The 22,336-nt window shown below is 38.1% G+C and overlaps 1 protein-coding gene across 2 annotated transcripts in view; it reads right to left on the bottom strand.

The window, feature by feature from the left end:
• Positions 1-731: 731 nt before the first annotated feature.
• The window catches only part of NFATC3 (nuclear factor of activated T cells 3), a 74,754-nt gene continuing 53,149 nt past the window's right edge, over positions 732-22,336 (bottom strand). The window contains exons 10-11 of one of the 2 annotated variants that reach the window (XM_086620773.1): positions 13,644-13,745; positions 732-3,711 (exon numbers count right to left, since the gene is read on the bottom strand). In XM_086620773.1, coding sequence (XP_086476899.1) covers positions 3,587-3,711; positions 13,644-13,745 — 227 coding nt within the window. In that variant the 3' untranslated portion in view covers positions 732-3,586. The remainder of the gene's footprint in view (positions 3,712-13,643; positions 13,746-22,336) is intronic. The other variant, XM_086620774.1, reaches the window with a different exon arrangement.

Consider the following 22,336-nt stretch of genomic DNA (forward strand, 5'->3'; position numbering starts at 1 on the left):
AGCCAAGATTTGGCAAATAATTTAGACTTCGGAGAAAGCTTACATCTATTTCTGAAATAGCTGAACTACATCTTGCTTATGATAATATCACCACTCTTCTACAGGGAATACTAAAAGTCTCTCATTTATGTTACAACTGAGCGTAGCTGTTTGCCACTGCATCCACCTTCTTCCCACTCGGCATCTGGGTCTGCATTTTAAGAAAATGACAACACGTTTGCATTCTTTTTATTTATTTGAACACTATGATTTAAGAGCCTAAATGCAAGTTCTTCCCTTTATTTCTGCAAGTAGCACTGCAATCATAACTTACAAAAAAGTTTAAAATACAAAATGTACATGAAATTACAATACAAGGCTCTGTAAACATCTAGAACTTAATCTTTATTGTCCCACATTTTTAAATATAAAATGTCAATTTGAACGATTTCCGAACCTCAAGGAATGACATCCGTTATGAGTATCAAAAATAGAGTTTCACAGCTTTGTATCCGAACAAAACTGTCGTGTTATTTTCGTTCTTTGGTTTAAAAAGGATGGCAGTTCTCCTGATAACATCAAAGTTTTACTACAGAAATTCGGATTGCTAGTTTATGGTAATTTCAGAAATCACCCCTCCTCCCCCCCAGATTAATATACTACCCCTTAATTTTTTGTTTTAACATTGATCTTTGACCCGCCTTATAGAAAAGCTACCTCATCGTTAAGGCTTTCCTTCAGGATAATAATTAAAAAGTTTTGAGAAGTAGTTAGGGAGAAGAAAGGACTTAAGGGCAAGGAAGTGGATGCCAACAAAATATCAACAGTTGCCGGGTTCTGTAGTTTAATTAAATTTGCATAGTCCAATAGAGATCGTGTGCTTTTTATATCACTAAAATTATACAAGATTAACAGTCTTTACTATGTTATCACACAAGCTAAAATAAAATTAAGACCCTTGTATTGAAGCTTTTACAAGGCAAATACAAAACTGCTTTAGTATCCAAAGCTATATTTTTTAATTTCATTTTTAAATAGGAAAGCGTCTCTAGGTCTACAGGCATCAAGGTATTTAAAGGCATCAGAAAATTTAGTGCATAGCAACTCTGGATTGTTTGGGCTCCTATATTTTAGGTACAGTGTGAATTCCAGCTACTTGGAGAACTTGCAAGGAGAGTCTGTACCAGTAGGATAAAGGAGCATAAATCCCATACAGTAAGAAAAGCTTTTAAGTTAGAATTCTCCTACAAACAACGGTTAATGCAAAAGACCCAATACATGAATGAAAACTGGAACATGCCACCAGCACACAGTCTGAAGACAATTACATAGCTACAACATTGTGTGTTTTTTGGTTTGGGTTTAAGTGTTAAGTAGATGCATTTCTGAGCATGTGAATCCTTTTCTAGGCAGGATCTTTTACGTACATGAGTAGAGGACAGAGTGAAGCACCATCACTGAGGGACAATTACAATATCACACTTGTCAGATTACAGCCCTGCCAATTTTCTTCTTCGAATTTAAAGATTTGCACCATTAAACAATACATTCACATAAAGGATGCCTAAGATTCCCAGCATGCGAGTAGTGGCCTTGCATTAAGTTGTTTTAAACAACTAGGAAACATCAGGATAGTAGCCTTAGGCTGCACTCTTAAAAGGAAATACATGATAAAGAGTTATGATCTCACCCACTTAATTTGTGGTCTTTTTAAAAGTTCAGGATTCAGCTATTGCAAGGCTGTGACTATAGCTACTTTAATGGTATTGCTTGGGTGTTGACTTAAATTTAGATGTCACATTTTGCCTGCGAAAAGCTCAATGGAAAGTTTTCCCTGTGACTGTCTGCCAAAAGGCAACATCAGTAGAATCTGTGTTTACTCTTACAGGTATTATAATTCAGTAATGGAATCCACTTTGAGACCCTTTTACTGCAATTTCAAGTCTACAGCAATTTTCTACAGAAAGAGGCATGTGCTCCACATGTGTTAAACCAATTACATGTCCATAATTGTCTGAATTCGTTTCAATGCAAATATACTTTTTATATTTCAGAATTGTTGAGTGTATTGGCTCTTAAGTTTTGATAGAGCATCGTGGCTCACCCGAATGCGGATCTAAAACTAGTATCTTAACTGTTTTGAGGTTCAGTGTATTTCTGATCTTACTTTGCCATGATTGTTGTACCCTGTATGTTCCGTATGAGAAAGATTTGTAAACGACAGTGTCTCCTGGGGGAGGGAAATGTTTGTGGCCTAAGCAGGCAGTTTCAGATCCTCTCCTAGTTTCTAATCATAGAGGCCTGAGATTTGAATAACTATGTAAACAGATTGTTTCACGTGTATCAGATTATGTGGGTAGGGGAAACTCAGCCTTTGAGCACAGCACAAGGCTTACTGCTGCTCTCAATCTCCTATGTTTCTTTGGTAGCTTCTGCTTCGCACATTTACAGTTAAACATGGGCAAATTATACTACCTGATCACTAATTCACAGTAAATTCCTTTTTAGCAGACTGACGTTTACAAACAGCTTAAATTTAAGGAACTGTAATTGTCGTCTCCTTAGGACTTCCAAGTGGCATGGTCAGGCCTACAGCGTATAAAAAGATACAGATGTGATCAAACGATTTATTGCATGGAAAACTTGAATGCCACTGAATTGGTGATTTCAAAACCATGTTCTGTAGGGAAAATAGGAACACTTAGATCCTCAGCAAATATTAAAATTTCTTCTGTATCTAACGTGGCTTTGATGTTGCTGTTCTTTAATCTAAAATCCTACTGCTCAAATTTGATTACAAATGTAACTTTCTAAGAAAAAGCTATTTCAAGAAGGAGCCTGTGCTAATAAAGAACAGGAAGATTATCCACAAAGTTATAAAAGTTAAATTTTGGAATGTCGTTTCTATCCCAACACTTTCATGATGGAATGGTCTTTTTGCAGCCTATCAAGTAACATTTTCAGTTTATAAACAAGTGCAGATCTACATTTGGCTTTGCTTCCTATGAATCTAAGAAAGAAAACTACAGTATTTGTATACACAATGGCTTCCATGGCATTGGCTTCAGATGACAGGTATGATTTGCCACTGGAAGATCATATTAAAAAAAAAAATTAAACAATATAAGCTTAAAGGCTTTCCAAAATGACCAAAAGGTGTTACAAATCATCAGTTACAAACTATACTATCTCTAAGGGAAAGCAGCACACTGAAGATGTGTATTAAATCTTTTCCCACATTCAGTATTGTGAATATTATAAGAGCAAACTAACATCTCCACACATTTGAAGCACTTACAATATAAAAGTATTCTATTTAAATGCAAAAAGCAAAGCTTGTTTATAGCTTTAAAACAGTTAAAATATCTGGTGTAGATTCTGTGTGTCCGTTTTAAGAAGTCTCTTTACAGCATCTGAGGAACTATAATAATAAACGCTCTGTCTCTACATCAAAAACGTAACCCACTAAAAGGGCTTTGCAAGGATCCACTGTTCCAGTTCATAAAGGCCACAGAGTTGGAAGCACAGTAAGTCTAAAGAGGAAGAGGACGAAGAAATATTCAGAGAAACTGAAGTTTTCATGGATGTTTAGTTGTAAGCTTATCTGTTACTGGATTCCATCAGATAGTCTTGTCTCCAGAGATCCAGGACACGTACGTGCAGGCTGGCTGGCCACTGTTGTTCCATGTGACACTGAGATCTGTGACATATCTCTTCCTATGATCTCATTCACTACAAGAAAAAAATTTAGAAGTGACTGTTTTCATGTTTTCCAAAAGGAAGAACTCCTGAGCGTATCCCTTTTAAAAAGGAGTATTTCAGTCCTACGCCTTGATGCAGTTAAGCACCAGAGGATGAATGAGGAACCTAACTTCAGCAACACTTGAGCCAAGGGCGGGGGGGAGGGAAAGTCCTAGTGTCTTAGTGTTAACACTGTGTACTTACCGCAATCCACACTGGAGAATCCCTACAACACCTGCAGAAAATAAGCTCCTACACGCTCATGACAACTCGGTAAGGGAAAGGCGTAGCATAGGTTGGTTTGGCACAGATTTCCCCCAGAACTCTCTCTGTTCAAGAGTGCTACAGGCGCAACAAGTAACTCTTGATAACTCCTGGCTCTTTCAAGCTACTTACAGAACTTCCTCAGAACTTGGATTTGGGTTAATACAATATTAATACTCTTTTTAATACTATATACCTCTTTAATTGGCCAGTTTTCTGAGTACTTGCATGTCTGAGACCGCAGTAATAAAACCTTCCTTAGTTATCAGTCAACTTTTCTGTAGTGAAGAGTTAAGATTGACTAATATGCAGGTCACATCAGTTTGCGTGTCTGTGCGTCAAGATTAGTCACCCATTGCTATTTACTAGTGAGGGACACCATTGTGAATATGAAAAACTAGCACTTAAGTTTTATCGACAAATGACAATTTTGGAGTGTTACTCTAAAGCCTAGATAACTGAGTGCAGTATAAATGAGTCTGGAAGATGACAAAAATAATTATTTTGATGGTTTAAGTGTAAATGCAGTGTTACGAATGTCCATTTTCCAAAACAGGCAATGGTAAATTTAACTAAGAAAACACAATAATCTTCTAAGTGGTGATGAAAAAAATCTCACATTAAAAAGTAATGACAAATTTTACATAAATATTAGATGATAACCAAAACATAAAATAGAATCATAGAATGGTTAGGGCTGGAAGGGACCTTCAAAGGTCATCTAGTCCAACCCCCCTGCAAGGAACAGGGATATCTCCAACTAGATCAGGTTGCTCAGGGCCTTGTCCAACCTGGCCTTGAACGTCTCCAGGGATGGAGCATCCACCACCACTCTGGGCAACCTGTTCCAGTGTTCTACAACTCTCATAGTAAAAATTTTTTCCTAATATCCAACCTGAATCTACCTCCCTCTATTTTAAAACCATTACCCCTTGTCCTATCACAACAGGCCCTCCTGAACAGCCTCTCCCCATCTTTCTTGTAGGCCCCCTTGAGGTACTGGAAGACCGCTATAAGGTCACCCCGGAGCCTCCTCTTCTCCAGGCTACTATTTTATAGTATTATAATGTATTATAAAATAATACTATTTTATAGTTAGAAGAGGCAGTCGATGATGTTTTCTGTGACTGCATGGCAGTACGTATAGACAATCTCTTACTCAGCAAGACTTCTTATATGCTGAATTATAGCAATAAAAGAAAAGCCTCTGATGTGAGTTTGTTTGGACCTTCTATAAACAGGCATATAATGGGATCCTTTTGTTGAATTAGCACCATTCCTAGTAAAAGTAAGAACTCTTTGTTTTGCTAGTAAGCTGCTTTTATGGAAACTCTTAACAGATTTGGAACTAGGCTTTTGCTCTCTTGTTCTCCATTGGGAAGCTTTACAGAACAATATTGATGTACTTCACCACCCTTCTTAATGCTTCCTTAATTTTTCATAGCAGTATTTAGCTTCCTACTAAGCATCCCTGTCTGGTAGAAGCATAACAAAATCAAGCTACATCTTTGTTTTTTGAGTGTTCAACAGTCTGAGCATCGCCTTTTGATGCAGCAATAGTGTGAGTCTGAAAGAAAATTTCATCATATTGTGAGTGCTCTGAAGTATGTATAATGTCTATAAAATTCAACTTTGAAAACAAGTTTTGTCTGTATTTTTATTTTACTTAGCAAGCTTTAAAATCATCTGATGTGGTACACCCGTATGTAACCATGGAGGAGGTATCTGTTATCTAAAAGTCCATCAATAGCAGTGGTATTCTCTTACACGAACGCAAGGACAGATTGTTAAAAATACACGTTATGGCAGCCCAAAGGTGAAAACGGTTCACATGAGCTATGTAATTACCGATGCTCTTGAGTGTTACAAGACTTGCATTTATTTGGCTTCAGAAAAATCTTTTGTTCGGTGAACCTAACTGGCACTCCCTATGGCACTGAAAATCGTGTCACTGCAAGTAGGATACTTTTTCAAGTATTTTTATCATGCCAGCACAACGCGTAAGTGAGCATCTGTTAAAAAACAAGACTTTTTATTTTTTTTTAAACAAAATTTAGATGTTCACTTACAAGAACTGCACTCCATCAGTTTCTGTCGGTCTACAGGACTCTGACCAGCTGTTATGCACTGTATGCTACTGAGCAGTTGCTTCGTGCAAATCAAATATTGCAGCTGTTCGGTGCTACTAAACCTTTGATGAGCAGCACAATAAAAAGCAACATATCTTTCATATTTGGAAATTATTAGATGGTCACTATCTTTAAGTTTTGATAGATAACCTGTATCTGTCGTAGGCAACATTGGAACAACCTGGTCTATGCTCTTGCAATGTTTTGTAGTTCCCAAAGAGAAAGGTGTTTATTAACTGAACAGCATGTAGCCACGTGGCATTAAATTTTCCTTAAATCACATTACACGGTGAATACAATAGCTGGTCACGTGGTGTTTTCTCTGCCAAGTTCTGCATAATTCATTATGTAGTCTATTAAATTTAAAGTTACAGGTTAGTTTGTGTTGTTTTGGTTTTTTCAATATTCATTGATTAGTTTACAAGAAGCTGTTTTCATAGCTCAGTGCCATAGCTCTGTCGTAACTTTCATTTTGCTGTTGGAGAACTTTTTTTGGCAACATTTTTCGCATGCGGCCAATCCGGATTTATCTGGTTTATATGGATTTACATTAGAAACATCTACGATTTCTAAAGGAAATGCAGTACCTTGTCTTCTTCCCAACAGAAGATTCTAGTGGAGCAGTTTTACTTGCCACAGTGATTTTTGTTAGGTGTGCTAATTTTTAAACCCAACCACTATTCAAGTGCTGTTTGGTTTTGGGTAAATAAGAAGTATCTAAATTAGTGTTTTGTCAGAGTGCCGTGTACGCCTAAATAAAAGGCCAGAATCCTTTTTCTGCTTTATCTGGCAAAGGTCTTTTTTTCAGAGACCATAGACTCCTGACCAACACATATTCCTACTTTATACTTTCCAAGATTGCCCATTTCAGCTGTCTGGAAATCTGTAAGCAACAAACCTGCAGACTCTGGAAGACTATACGTTGATTTAGATGATGTACAGATGAAAGCACAGCCTGCAGAAGCCAGCAGCTGAGACCCAAGTGCTCTCACCTTTTGCGATGCAATAGCCTGGCTGCCAGGTTTGAGACAACTGGGCAGGGCGGTACTGGGAGCAATGTGCTACCAGGGTAAGGAGGTGTGGGACTGCTGGCTGTGCCAACACGCTTGTGAGCGGTGGAAGGGATGAACAGGGACAGGGGGAGTACTGATCTAGCATGCAGGCTAGCAGATGGAGGAATGGGCATTTAAAACAGGAAAGCAGCTTTTCTGGACAAGGCTAGTCTTTTAAAGCCTGAAAAAAACATTGTAGGGAAACCATATTCAATTTTACCAAAATCAGGCAGCCTAGAAGTCCTTTGGAACAGCTCACTGAAGAGATGTACAACTTGGCTTTAATGGAGCAAATAATGAGATGCCTGCATAGATCTGAACCGGCAAGCCTTTGGCTTTGTATGAAGGACATTCTGGCTCTACCAGCGTTATCATAGTTAACTTGTCTTTCTGAGAGTGGAGTGGTATAAATTAAAGAAGTTCAAAATGTAAATCATGTAGTCGGTAAGAAGAGTTAAAATCCTGCATAGAAGTGTAGCAGACTGAAGATGAAATCATACAGTGTTTTCCTTTTTGTATTAATTTGTGGTGGAGAAACCTCATTAGTTTAAAGACTGAACCAGAAATCCAAAGGTTAGTATTTGAATGCACGATGCTTTACCTTCTTCCACACAGGGATAATCACAGAACATTTAGTGGTCTGTGATTAAAGCTGAAAACTAATTCATGAGCATAAATACAGGTTTTCTATAATGGTGCCTTGCAAAATCCAAGTTCTTAGGTGACAAATTGGGAGAGGAAGTAAATCTCAACAGTCCTGAGAAAGGATAGAGCTCGAGCTATAGATGATGCTTTACAGAAAAAAGCAAACATTTCTATTCTTCCAGAGGAACACTTTATCCCACCTTTCCTTTGTTTGACTATGGTGCATGGGCTACGCTGTCCTAGAAATACTATGTGCCCTTTTGCTTAACCTTAAAAGAAATCCAGTTAGCAACTAGATACTGGGTAACCAAGATGTCTGGCTTTTTTAATACATGCACTTATCATTAATAAAGTTTCCTTCCTTTCTTCAGCAAAAGTTTCTAGGGGAAGGATGCAGAGCTTGTTTGAAATTCAGTAATACAGATTTTAAGTATGTTGTTAAGGTTCTCTGTGGTCTGTCTGCCAGGTTCACCTGTGTTGTGTAGTTTATACTTCTGTTGCCTCTTTGAAAAGAGCCAGTCTCATGAAACTTAAGATGGAGGTGAACAGTTGTGTGAGTAGGACCTTGACTCTTTCAGTCTACTGCTGCCTACCCCCCCCTCTTAAATCACTGCCTGTTTGGTGCTAAGTGTTCTGACTGCTAATTCCATACCTCGGACCTCTACTGTCAAGAGATGAGGGACCAGAAACGTTGTACAGACTGAATTATTACAGAGGCCTAGCTAATATTTAGTACTCATTCAGTACCTACTGATAACCTAAAATTGTTTTGGATGATCAGTGTCAACGGAGTGCATAACATAAAAAGTGTTATCAAATGTTTTATGTGCTAGCAATCCAGGTTGCTAATCTTGGAAAAATGACTGGATCACATCAAAAGCGAGGGGCGGCATGCACTACATTGTATAGAAATACGGCAGATTCCTCCACTACAAAAGTGGTAACTGCACTTTGAAAACTTGTTTGTCAGATATAGCATGGGTCAAAGTGCAATACAGCTTTTTAAATTATTATTTTTTTAAACCGAGCTGTGAAATGGAAATGATTTTAACAACTTTCCTATGTCTATTTAATTGACCTCTTTGGCAGTTTTCCCAGATCTCAGAATTTCAGCTGTTACTTTATTTGCAATAGTTTCACCTTTTTCTTCCCTAGTATTTATAAATAGTGTAAGCTGGCTGGTAAATTTATATTAATAGTTAAAAATAGATTGTGCAGAACAGAATTTAACATGGTGGGGAGAAAACTTTCTGCTACAGATTAGCTTGGACCCGTCAATACTGGTGGTACTGCGAAGTTTTTTGTGGGTTTTGTTTTTGTTCTTCCTCCTCTATGCTGCATCAAAAATGCATCAAAAGTCCTCTGGAGGCTTAAGGCTCCTATAACCTTTCAAAAAAATTAAGCAGCATACTAACATCAATACCAGCGGAACAGAGTAGAAGATAATGAGCTCTGACTTTCGGATCTGCTGTCAGGCTTGTAAAACAAGAGCAACCACATGTTCTGTTTTACTGGGTTGTTCCCACTGCTTTGATTTCAGTGCTCTGTCTGCTTTAAGTCCCTACCGACTGCGCGCACGAAGGACAGCCGAGCCACTGAGACTGAGGGAAAACTGGGCCACAGCTCCTTGGAGGCCTCTTCCCCACCTCCCCCTGCCCGGATCTTGCAGGCTGAGGGCTTTGCCTCTTGGCCACTGAAGACTTGCGCTGGGAGGACAGCTGATAAAGTTATTGCTCCAGCTGTTTGCTGCATGAACTGCCAGACTGTCCATGAAGATCTCTTAAAACTGTTGCAATTTGCAATCCAGAGTTTTAACATAAACTAAAATTAGGTTGAACAGCTCAGCCGTTTGTGCAGTGAGTGACACATACAGCTAGGGGTAGTAATCTTAGCGGCTGTTCCAGTAGAGGTGCGTCCTGTGAGCAGCACTGGCCAACCTCTCAGGAGAAATTCTCACCTACAAATGTTACCCATGTTAGCTGACATGAACAGAACAAAGTTCGTGTTATGAAGCATGACAACATCATGAAAGCTGGTGCAGTTCTAATAATAAGTTGCTGAATGTTTTGGATATATTAAAAAAATATTACCAACATATCAAAAGCACCAGTTCCTCTTTTAAGAACTTGTTACTCTAAATTCGTAAGAAGTATGCTTTTTCCCCATGGGTTTCTTTAATCAATTCTACAACAGCACCTTAATTTATTCTCTCAGTGCAAGGCCAATCCATAATTTGTCAGTTAACCTGTGTACCTGTACCACCTTACTGATTATTTATATTAGAAGAAAACCACATGTAGGTGTAGCATGATTTCCAAGGTAGGAGTTTGCAGTTCTAACATCAGAAGTATGGCATTATCTTTTTAAATTAAATGCCATCCAAATACTAGCATGCTTCAAACCGCTCTGTACTTAAATTCCCTTATCTCTGTCAATGCTAAGAGAAAAATATTTTGTACTGGAGCACAAAGGAAAATACAATTCCTGAACCTAAAGGCCTATCTGGGAATAGTGCAAGTGACTTTTTTTCCCTTGCAGGAAGCTGGTAATCTATAATCACCATCTATACTTTCTAGAGGACGAGAATCTCTCCAACAGGCAGTTACCAAGTATTTTAGGGCTTTGTAGGTCAAAAATAGTGCCTGAAAACCACCATGGAGAACTACAAGCAGACCAGTTCAGATTACAAACCATTAGGTATGTAATTGGCAATAGTAGAGACCTAGGAAAAACACACCATGATGCTTCCCCAGGATGGTCCACCAGCCTCCAAAATGTGTGTGTTCATATTCCTAAGCCAGAGACAGTATCTTTTGTGCTGAATAGTCCCATTTGGACTTTTTGCCTGGGGTCTTTTAGGTCTCTGCAAAATTGTGTCATTCGTTTGATTATCCTTAGCATACTCCCCTCATTCATTTTTCTGGCTGGAGAGTCCTAGCTGGTTCAACATAACTTCTGTTCCAAATTCATGGTCATGCTAGTCCTTAACCAAAACACCCCACAAACCAACAACATGTATGCATCTAAATCTTTTGTGACATCAGGGACAGATGTGGGCATATAACAGATCTATATAGCAGCATTTGTTCATTCTCTGCTGATTTCTTAATTATTCCTAGCATTTATTCACTCTTTTGAGACTACTTTTAATACTACTGAGAAAGTTTTCATAGAATTGTCCATTTTAAATTCAAGATGGCTTTAAATAAGAATAGTTCAGAGAGTCTGTCACTGTATGTATGGAATGAGGGCAGGTTTTCTTTCCTTCCCTTACCCTAATTTCCACTCGTTTAACTATTTTCTTTGATCACAAGGTCTTCCTCTAGAGGTTTCTAGACAGTTTTTGGTTTTTACTACTCTGAATAGCTGAGCAGCAGCAGTGTCACATTTAGCAACTTCCAGTCGCCTGGCTCCAAATCAGATTTCAGCAGGTGGTTATACATTGCAGTTATGTTACAGTGACGAGTTCAACTGTTGCTTACTTTCTCAGAGCTGTTGTCTGGCATGTCAGCTTAATGAGGTGAATTGTCACTGTCTGTTTTTCTGTTTGTTCTGAAACATTTTAATGACACTTCAATGTGAGACATGTCCTGCAACACGTCCCGTTTTCAAAGGATTTTTGCATGAGAATCTCTAGTTCCTCAACTGTGAACCTCAATACAAAAAACTTTCTAAGTTAACGTATCTAATTTTAAATGAATTCCTGATTTGTTATCTGTTGGCCAGGTTTCACATTTAACCTAATCATTTTCATGTTCTTTTCTGTTCTCTGCATTTGGAACCAGCTTGCAGTCTCTCTCACTGCAGAACAGTTGTACATTTGATCTGAACCCTCATAAATAGTTCACAGATGGCTTGCAACTATTTTACCCTTTTGACCACCTATTCTTAAAATAAGTCTTACTGCTTTCCTATAGTTCCCCTTTTGAAGTTTGTCACCGCTTGTAATGCTGAAACTATTACAAAACAAAGATAGATTTTTTTTCTTTTTTTTTTTTTGAAGCAGTTCCTCTATGCTTCTTTGGACCAAATAAAGAGATATTTCCCCTTGTGGGTTCTTCTCATGACTTAAAGCTCCATGAAGCAGTCATCACACATACCCATTCTATAAAGGATGACTCAAGTATTCCATTAGTGTATTTCCTGCCTTGCAGATTGTCTGATCTCCTGCAGCACATTACAGTTACGGTTGCTCTCCTGTTGAGCAGTGTAATTTAGAAGCTATACTGTTCCTAATTTCAGCCTAGAAATTAAATCTATAAGCATTCTGTACTACTAGTTGATAACAGTTAGCTTGTCTGATTTGGCATTAACCATTCTTCAAGGTACAGAACCATTTTACTAACTGTCCTGCATAAACATATCTCTTGTGTTAGTACCACACTACGTTTCTTACACCAAATACCCAAAATACTCATTATTTAATTTTAAAAAATGCCATGTTTCTCAGTTGTATTTCTCAGATGCTAGCATTTGTGTGTAAGCACAGTTCTCTTTAGATCTGGTTTTCTGTCTGTGTGCCTGACCCGTCGGTGTACGTGTTGTAATTCTAATTTCGGGGTTTGCCAACCTGTATGTTGCTCTTTAGTTGATGATACTGGTATTCAGGGGTTATTTCACTATTAAATTGAATTTTTATTTTTCAAGAACTCCTGCTTTTCAACATTCATTCTGTACCTATCAGATTATTTCTGTGTTCTAGATTACATCCTGTGCAACTCAGAATCTAAGCCATGACTGGTATTTTACTAATTGATTTGCTGTTTCAAGATACAGAAATGTCAATTTGGTGTACAGAGTCCTTTCCCTAGTTTGGCCTTCTGAATAATAGCTACTTATGTTACTAATAACGTTTTGATATGTACAGAAAGCAGAACTAAGTCATTTTTTTGAAAGATGGTAAAAGACCAAAATTGTGATTTATTTCAGCTTCATGGGCAAACTTAAGATCAGTCTCTGCACTAATTGCGTGAGAGTTTTATTAAGGCTATACACAAAGCTGGGTTACTTCCCTGTTAACAACTTCCAAATCTACTGTACACTTAGAGGTATTCCCCTTTAAGAACCTATGGGGAACGTAGAGTGTGTTATATGTGTGTATACGCATGTGTATGCGTACGTATATATAGAGAGAGAGATCTATAAAGGGACAGTGTAGTTCTTTGGCATTTTAGGCATGTTTGTAATATAGTGAAAAACACTTCAGAGGAATGAGTATAAACACAAACACGACCAATATACTATGCAGCAATTTCTAATATCGTTACTATTTAAAAGCGTCGTAGTCCATAATTATCATGTTTCTATGTGAAATAAATAAGCTGAAAGCATCTTAAAATAAATCCAGATCATCTTTCCCAATTATAGTACACAGTCAACAAGAAATCTCTTTACGAAATCTGTATTCCTAGTACTCAGATTGGCAGCACATGCCACTGTAGTCCATCTATTTAAACTGACATTGCTTCATCTTTTTAAAAAAGCAGCACTGTAAATTTCTGATAATTCACTGATCTGGCCACTCTACCACTTGCCCGTATTTTGCTTAAGATTTTCATATCCTCTTCTGTTGTTTTACTCGATCCTACAGCACTCAGGAAGTTCTGTGGCAGCTGTATATACTTCTAAGTGGAGGTTTTTACAGAATGAGTGCACACCTGGTTCAGAAATTCTGAATTTCCAATTATTTCAGAATACAAAGGTGTCCAATTATAGCAATACTTAAATATTACATAGTGCTTTTCACTTGTAGATGTTAAGAGTATTAAAACACTTTCCCCTTTCCTTTGTGCTCCAATTTCAAACATTGAAGCATTTCAGTAAGCAGACTCACCCTCTAGATTTTCCACATAGGAGTTGGACATGAGTGCTGAATGTTGAGTCCATTTCTCTGTTGAACCTGATGGCTGGTATTCCAGGTCAGAGATAAAACTGTCTGTGTCAGAGAAGAAGACAGACATAACTACTGACTGGACTAAACCAAGAAGTTACAGTTCACTCAACCAGGAAGTGACTTTCAGTTTTCTTTTAATAGCACTAACTTTAAATACCCAGTTTCATTCACCACTACTACATATGTTGACACAAGTAACTATTTATAAATTATAGAGTGTCTATTAAAAACAGTATCACTTATCTTGGATCTTTAGTTACTTTTCAGTTAGCAGCCAGAGCTATGAAGGTAATGGTTAAAATTTTGGGATGTCTACCTAGTTGTATTATCGTAAGTTTTATACTACGTACGTTTCATTTTAGTATTTGTGTTAGTTTGCGATATTCCTCCTGCAATTCTCTCAACCTGCTTTATTTACAGTGGTCAAATTAAAAGCGCTTATGCCCCTCGAAAGAACCTCTACTGAATAAGATAGGCAAAAGAGTACCAGTACATAAAACCTTAAATTTTATATCCTTTAAGCTAAGGAAACTGTTGCTGTAAAGAGCTGTTAAGCTTCCTTTTCACTTGTCGGACAACCTGACCATTTTGCACGAGGTACTGGTCTGCAGTCAGGCCACACTCAGTTTGGAGTGTTGGAAAACTCAGTATTGGCTCTATCAGACCAAGGGAATGTGCGAAACCGAGGAGGAAGCAGAGGACTGTATTCCAGTGAACTGTTTCCTGGAGGAAAATGAATACGGAATAATGTCTAACAAGTGCATGTTTATTCAGCTGTGAGTAGTGACTACGCAGAGTTGGGTTTGGTTGTGGGTTTTTTTTAGCAAGTTTAGTAAATTAGGCTTTAATACAATTAACAAAATTACTGTGGAAACCGGCTAATTTGTGCCTTCTGGATAGAGCCACACATTTGCTTTGCCAGCATGATTTCAAAGCCCTGCTTGGGCATGACTCCTGGGACAGTAAGAGTCTGTTCTCACTCTCCCCTGAAATTCAAGCAGTTCAAATTACTTTTCTTTGGGTGACTTCTTAACACTTAATTGTTTAAAGTGTACAGTTACTTGTTTTAATAACAGGAAGTGGAAAGCATTATCTGGGTTTCAATGAAAACGTCCACTGATGTTTTGAAGGAAAGGAGCAGATGAAGGACAAATTGTCAAATTATAGGAGATTAAGAAAAGAAGGTTTTCCTCACCTACTCTGGTAGAACCAGCAAGAAAGTGACATTTAAATAAAGATCTAATAAATCCAGGGAGATGAGCAGGAAACTACCTTGGGATGAAACAAATTAACTTTTATGGTCAATTCCCTTTAAAGCTCAGGCTTTCCAAGGAGCAGACAGCAAACACTGACAAAAATCCTTCACAGAGAACAGTGGAGTTAATTAGCTCTTTTGAGCAACAGTCTCTGTACTATGCAGTTTGCATAGCCTACACAGTAAGGATCATCTGTCGCTTTAGCAGAGAAATAGGATTCTGAGCAATTTTACTAATTAGTTTCATACATAGAAGGATTCTGAGGTTCTTGATGTCTTAACAAAGCTGCTGACAGTATTGAGTTTTTGCTTTTGTAAATTCCTGACAAAACGTGTCGTGTGTAGCACATGTAACGTCTCCTGCCAGCACCTTCTGGAATGAAGCATGCATTTGCCTCAGGCACACAATATTTGTTGTTTGTGAAACGTGGTAAATAAAGCAGCAGCCTTAGCGTAAGGATTTTGCTCAGTGCACACTTAAGTTAGAACTTGAGGTCCCAGATAAAGATACATTAAAAATACCTTTCTACCTCATAACGTCATAAACATTTGAGAAAGGTTTTTACTTCCTTAAGCAGTACTAAAATGTTTTGTACCCAAAGAATATAACACTAAAATTTGAAACTATTACATTTACATAGAAAACTGATATCCTGTAGATCTATGTATTTAACTGATCAAAAATTCATACTTTTGTGAACCACCTCTTTGTCTGAAGTAAAGAAAGGTTAAGAAAAACTTGAAAACCTGAATTATCTGCACTAGACTTTGGTCAAAGCAGTAAGCCAACTTAAAATTAGAGTTCTGTTACAGATGCAGGCAGTCCAAAAAGCTGCCGGAGTTATACCATTTGGTTTTCGGGATCTCTTCCTACAGGAGTCAACCAACTTCATTTTTTTGTAGCACTATCCGATCAAATGTTTAGCCTCTGTATCCTTTACTGCTACTGAACTGAAGTAGGACGTGCGGGCAATGGGACTTAAACTAGAACAGGTACTGGTTTTAGAAAAGTAGATCCCAGAAAACATTCTAAAATGCATGATTGTTTGCAGAGTGGGCGTTTTTAACAGTCTTTTTGCAAAGAAGTTTGATATAATTGCATGGCAGATTGCATCAACTGTCTAGGTTTGGCAGCATTGCTGCATCCACCTGAGAATTCATGTGTTCTAGAGGACAGATCAGTGAATTGCTGTATTTACAGATGTAACGGCGATCAGTAAACCTCAAAACACATTATGGATAGACTGCAGCACACACTTCCTTGGATGTAGACCTTCTTTTGTCAGCTCCAGCTAGAGTTCTATCCATCACCTGCATTTATGTTAGGAATCCCTGCAGCTACGTCACAGCGGTTAGTGCAGTATATTTAGCCTGGTTTTGACTCCATGTGACCAGCAAGTAGCACAGTGTCAACTTTCCCTAAAAAAAAAACAGCTGTCAGGCCATAATTAACCCTTAGTCTTCTCTGCGATGGAGCAGCCATCTGATTCTGTTGGTTTGTGACCAAAACCAGTCACAGGCTGTGTTTGCAACGGCAAACTGTCACGGATGTTTTGGTTTGCCTTGCAAGTTACCACTTCAAGCCATGGGACAGGCTTAGCATTAGTCATTTCAGATTCAGTGCCAACTTTACTAAGAACTACTTCTTTTTTTAATTAACTTCTTATAAAATAAGGCCATATGAAATGTTAGGAGGAGTATAGTTTTCCTGTGTACATGATGTTTATGTCTATGTAGGCAGACTGAATGTGTCTGCAGAGTCACAGCACAAGCCCTGCAGTTATTTGGTACAGTTAACAAATATCCCTATTAATGCCACGGTTATGATGTCATACTCTGCATTTATATGCTATAGTGAAACCCAGTCATTTAGGTCACGTTTACCCCTTTTTCTCACGCAAGACGACAGCTGAGTCTAACATAGTACGTATTAAGCGTGAGCCTTGGAGCTAGAGGACAGGTGCTGCGCAGTGGAAAGCAGTGCGAGAGTGTCTCGGCGTGTTTTTGCCAGTGTCACATGGGCATGCCCAGCTCCTTCCAGCTCAGCTGCTACTGCCAGTGGCTGCACCAGGATGCAGACATGCCACCTGCATTTCTAACCTGTTCTAATTCTTAAATGGGAATCTTTTTGCAGTGGTGCAACTAGTTGAGCTTACTTTGAATTAGTTACAAGGTGGTTTGTGGCTCTGAGGCAAACAGGAAATTTCATACATTAGCTGTTCATAGATACTGGAGGATTTTTCTGAAGTTCTTTACACACCAGCAGTCTATAACTGGTCTTCTCATTAGCTGCTTTGCTGGCACACATTTTAGGAACACAGTGAATGAATCCATTAGATGATATGGTCATAGCATCCTTTAACTGTTGACAACCCCAGATGGATAACATTTTCTTCACCCTTCTTCACTGTTCCAACCTCTTTTCATCTACTGCTTGGTGTCTCTGTGTTTATTTCATTCTTAACACCCATTTCTAAAAGTAGATTCCTGCTCTATTCAATACATTACAGGTTCTGCCTTGCCACCTTTCTCAGCCTCACATATGCAGGAGCCCATAAGCTTATGAGAAGAATTAGAATTGTAAACTGCTTTTTATTGCTATCTCCATACTGCTTGACAATATATATTTAATATGCAGAATACTAAGGAGGAGTTTGAACACAACCTCACTAAACAATTTATACTAGTATAATTTTTGGAATGCCTTTTATCGAGAGGAATATTCTGAGAGTTCTGTGTACAGTGTAGGCTAGAGTTCTTGTCACACGAATCCATGTTGGGCGTGCTGCAAGATGCAACGCTTTGTTCTGAGCTTAGGAGATAGGAAAAAAACTTGAGTTTGAGATGCACGTCCCAAGAACAACTCAGGTTTGAGTTGTGCCAGCAAGACAACAGGTTTTTGAGCTGCTCTCCTCCCTTAAGCTACACGCTAGCATTCAGTGCTTTCTGTGTTTCTGTAGACCTTCAGTACTGTCTTTGGCAGGACGCTGCCTTAATTAAGAATGACCTATTAATAAGTTTTAAATACATAGAGAAATACAAAGCACAGTCATTCCCTAAAACTTTCTTATTAGTTACTGCTGGGATTCTCCAGAAGTTGAACTGAAGCTACAGTAAGAAGCTACCTGTAAAGATGTACAAATTTTCTAGCAAATATCAGAACAATCTCTGAGCTTCTCAGCAAGAGAATTTATCAACCAGAGAGTTACTGAGAACTATTAAAATGAATGAATGCAAATGGCTTAGAATTCTACATGCAATGCGTGTTACTACTTTATGTATACAAAATTGTTAGAGGATTTCTAGTTAAGATTTATAGTAAATCCACATACTGGATATTCTAATCTCCAGCTTTATGTAATGGAGATGCAATGAGTAACAAAATGTGAGAGGATTAGTAGAAGGTCATCCTGATTTGCTGAATACAGCCTAAAATAATATCTCAAAATGGTTAAATACAGTTGTACACGTTAGAAATCTCATCATTGTAACCACGAAAGTCAAACTCCCAGATAAACTCACTCCTGCACTGCAAAACGGAAGAGATTAAATTTTAAATCAACAGTATTAGAATAGATTTAAATCTAAAACTTGACAGTGGGATAGGCAAACTGCCACACTAGGAACAATTTTTAAAAACAGAGTGGGGAAAAAAAATTAACAATTTCATCATATGACTAGATTGAGTCTAACTTTGACTTTTATTTTTTTATACAAGTGGGGAAGAAATGAGAACTTTATTAAATGAGTATGCAACAGAGCACAGTATGGATGGTGGATATGGGAGAGGACAGAAATGACCAACTGCCTGTTTCTTGTCATTTCAGCTGCCTTGTTCACACCTGTTCACAGCCCTAAATATTCTGCTATCTCTACAGGGAAATGCTAGCCTGGGGAGCGGGGCAGAGGGTGGACTTGCTGAAAGATGTCAAGGGCAAAAGAAGGCCCAGCATGCGAGGGGCAGGGGGTGTGGAGGGGATGACGAAGAGCAAGAAGTTGCCTTTTCGTAGTACCAGTCCAAAAGTTTACCAGCTTGAGCAGACTGACCACTGCAAAGGCCTAAGCAGAAAAAAGTACGGTTTTTCAGAACAGCTTTTAAGTGGCAGCATACAGTACAAATCACTTGGAAGTTGCATTATGTTTCAAATGCTTTATGTAGTATTTTAATTCCACATCTAGGTGTCCTCATGCACTTTGATCTGTTGTTTCTCCAAGGGAATTAGAAAGCATTTCCCACGGGAAGCAAGGATGAGAAGAGGGGAAGCCAAACAAAAGAGCAAATTCAAGGTAGAAATTAGAAAAGCCTAAAGACACCAACCAGATCCTGCTGAAAACCGACAAAATACAGAGCCCCACAAACTTTGGGGTGGGGGGTGTGCTTTATGCTGACACCCCGATGGAGGATCTGCCTTTAAATTATGCAATCCTTTTTCTCTCAGTCCGACCAGAGCCCAGCTTGCTCCAGCTGGTAAAGGGCAAAAACTTAACGAGATGCTCCATTCTGGTCACTGGCAAGCAGATTGGACTTTGCAGAGAAGCTATAAATGGTGAATCCAGATGTGTTACACCTTCCAGGAAATGCTGGATCAAGACTAATCCAGATGCTCTTGGCTTGAGCCAAGATGGGTGAAGCAGCTTTGTTAGTAGTTCTTTGTAGTGTTAAGTTGATTTTTTTTTTTTTTTTTTTTTTTTTTTTCAGCCTGAATGTTGGCTGAGGAGGCACTAAGATTCACTTTTAGGAGTCTTGATGAAAGGAATTTATTTAACTACTATCCAGATTGCCATTTTTGTTGGTGGAGTTATTTTTGGGTTGGGGGGGAGGGGGGAGGTAGGGTGTGTGTTTGTGTTGTCTTTTTGTGTGGGGGTTGTGGTTTGAGTGTTTTTTTCTGTTGTTGTTGGGGTTTTTTGTAAAATAATTTTAAGTCATACTCTGTCAAATTAAACAGCTTAGTAATTCCAGGACTAATTTTGTCATTAGGTAGCACTTCCATACTGCACTCAAAACTTTGTTAAAATTTGTTAAGGTAGTCTATTTTCTTGGCAAAGAAAGTATCTACCATGCTAATTTTGAAATAGAGGACCTTACTTAAAAGAAGGATTATATATGCTGTCAGGGTCTTTTTGGGGTGGTGTTGTTTATTCTCTTTTTTTTAAGACTACTGATTTTAAATATTTAAGGTCAGTAATCCAGACATGATTTATAACATTTTCAGTTGGCTTTGCCTTGGTGTTTTGAGAGGTTTGTTTGCTTTAATTGGTAACCCTTAAAAACATGTTATCCAACTAATTATAGCTTTCATGTTTGATATATTAGCTGGGAGAACATAATATATCAACATTGATTTACGTACGCAATTATGTTTGGATTTTTTTTCCTTAATTGTTATAACATTAATGTAGAGTAACCGATTTGCTATTCGTGTCTAGCTCTATTTGTACAGAAACTAAAACTCAATTACAAAAAAAATTTGAAATTATTTTTTGAACCACAGTAATAGTGTTCCTGTCTAAACATGTTTTTTTTTACTTAAAGCTGATTAAGCAGAGCAAGTATTTACTCATGTTGAGAGAACTGAGCAGCTTGTTTCTTGCCACTATGCTCTTCAAGATTTTTTTGGAACAGCACGTTTCAGGCTAAACATCTGACTTGTATCTGCAGATTGAAAATGAAAAAAAAACCAACCCCAAACCCAACTGCCCAAGCAATCATCAAGTGGTGGTAATATTAAACTGAAGGGAAGATAATCTCTGTGCTTGCAAAGGTATTGTTGCTGCCACGCACTAGTTTAGCATTTAAAACCATATTCAGTTTTCCATACAGGAAGTGTATAGTTTAATCATCAGTTATCAGTGAAATGCTATAGCAAACATTATTTAAAAAAAAAAATAAAGCTGTAGCCATTTGACTCATATTTTGATTACACTTCTCTAAACTATTAGCAAGTGTCTGTGGTGTAAGTGTGGCTCCTGCAGCTTCTCCTGTGATTCGATGTCTGTCAGCACTGAAACAACTCAGTAATTTTACTATGTTAAGCAACAGAAATAGTTTCTAAAAGCAACTAATGTTTGTGATTTAGAGGAAAAAGTTGGCTTTCATTACTGTGTGTTCATTTTAATTTCTGAACAGGTATAAACAAACTGCTGAGATGCTCATAAATGCTAAGCACTTCTGCTTACATTGCGAAAAGTTTAATTACAGTATTTAGTTATATTTTATTTCTACATCTTTTTTGTGGGTGTGGTGGGAAAAAGGATGGGAAAAAGGCAGGTTCTAACATGACGCTTTTTGAAACATTAGATTTCTTTCTCAATCCTCTAGTACTGAAATAGAAAATGCTTTTTTTTGGTTGCATTCTGTTTCATAAAGCCTTGCCCTTCTCCCCTCAACAGGTCTTTGATAGAATCAGTCCCTTCCTTCCTTTCTAAATAAAGCCGATAATACACAGTGTTTCTAAAGAGAGAGCTTTGTCCAACTAGGGTGGCCATTTAACTGAAAGCCCAACTATATTATCAGTTTCTCTCGCTTTCTTCCTCGTTTGCTGTGTCTTTGAAGGTGTTTATTACTAAATTTTCTTTCTGCTGACTGGAGGTAACAATAGCAAAGTTCCATTTATGAAAGGAACTCGTACTGACATGGATATTTAACAGATGGCCTACACTTAATTGCATCAGCAGTAGCATAAAGACTTAAGTAATTACAGAGGATGATTAAATAAAGCCCACCACAGCAGTTAAGGCTACTGTAGAAAAGAGACCCAGGTAAGATTCCCATCACCAGTACCAAACACCTTTTACACACCTTTTAAGGCCAGGCCTTCATGTTCTTCCAGTCTTAGTAACATGACATGTTCTTTAAATTGCTTTGCATCTATTCCTCAAATAGTCTGACGTTTAGGATCTGCTACGGCTGTCTTTTCACTTGGTTGGACAAGTTTTGTAAATTAACACTAACACTGTCCAAGTAATTAGAGAACTTTACAGCCTGGCTTTTAGCACTAGAATGTCCTTGTTCTGTTTACATTAAACAAGTGCCTTTCTCAAAAAGGTAGCGGAGCGGTAAGGAGAAAGCAACAGCTACTGTGAGCAGAGGTGCTGAATGACGACGGCGTATCTACAGAATGCCTGTGAAGAGACCAAGGCAGTGCCAGAATGCGTGTGATATATTTTCAGAAAAATAGCCTGCCCTTCAAAACTGGGATAGCTCCAAGAAACAAGACTCCAAACTACACTTATGCACCTTAGGGCTATTATTATGGCTTTCACTGAAACACACCAACAAGACAATCAAAAAAGGCTTCAAATTAATTCCTTGTGTATCAGGTGTCAATATGTAGGAGTTAATCCTCAAGCCCTGTTTTATGACAAAAATGAAGTCTAT

Source organism: Tauraco erythrolophus, chromosome 15 (assembly GCF_009769465.1).
Source record: "Tauraco erythrolophus isolate bTauEry1 chromosome 15, bTauEry1.pri, whole genome shotgun sequence".
NCBI classification, from domain to species: Eukaryota; Metazoa; Chordata; class Aves; order Musophagiformes; family Musophagidae; genus Tauraco; species Tauraco erythrolophus.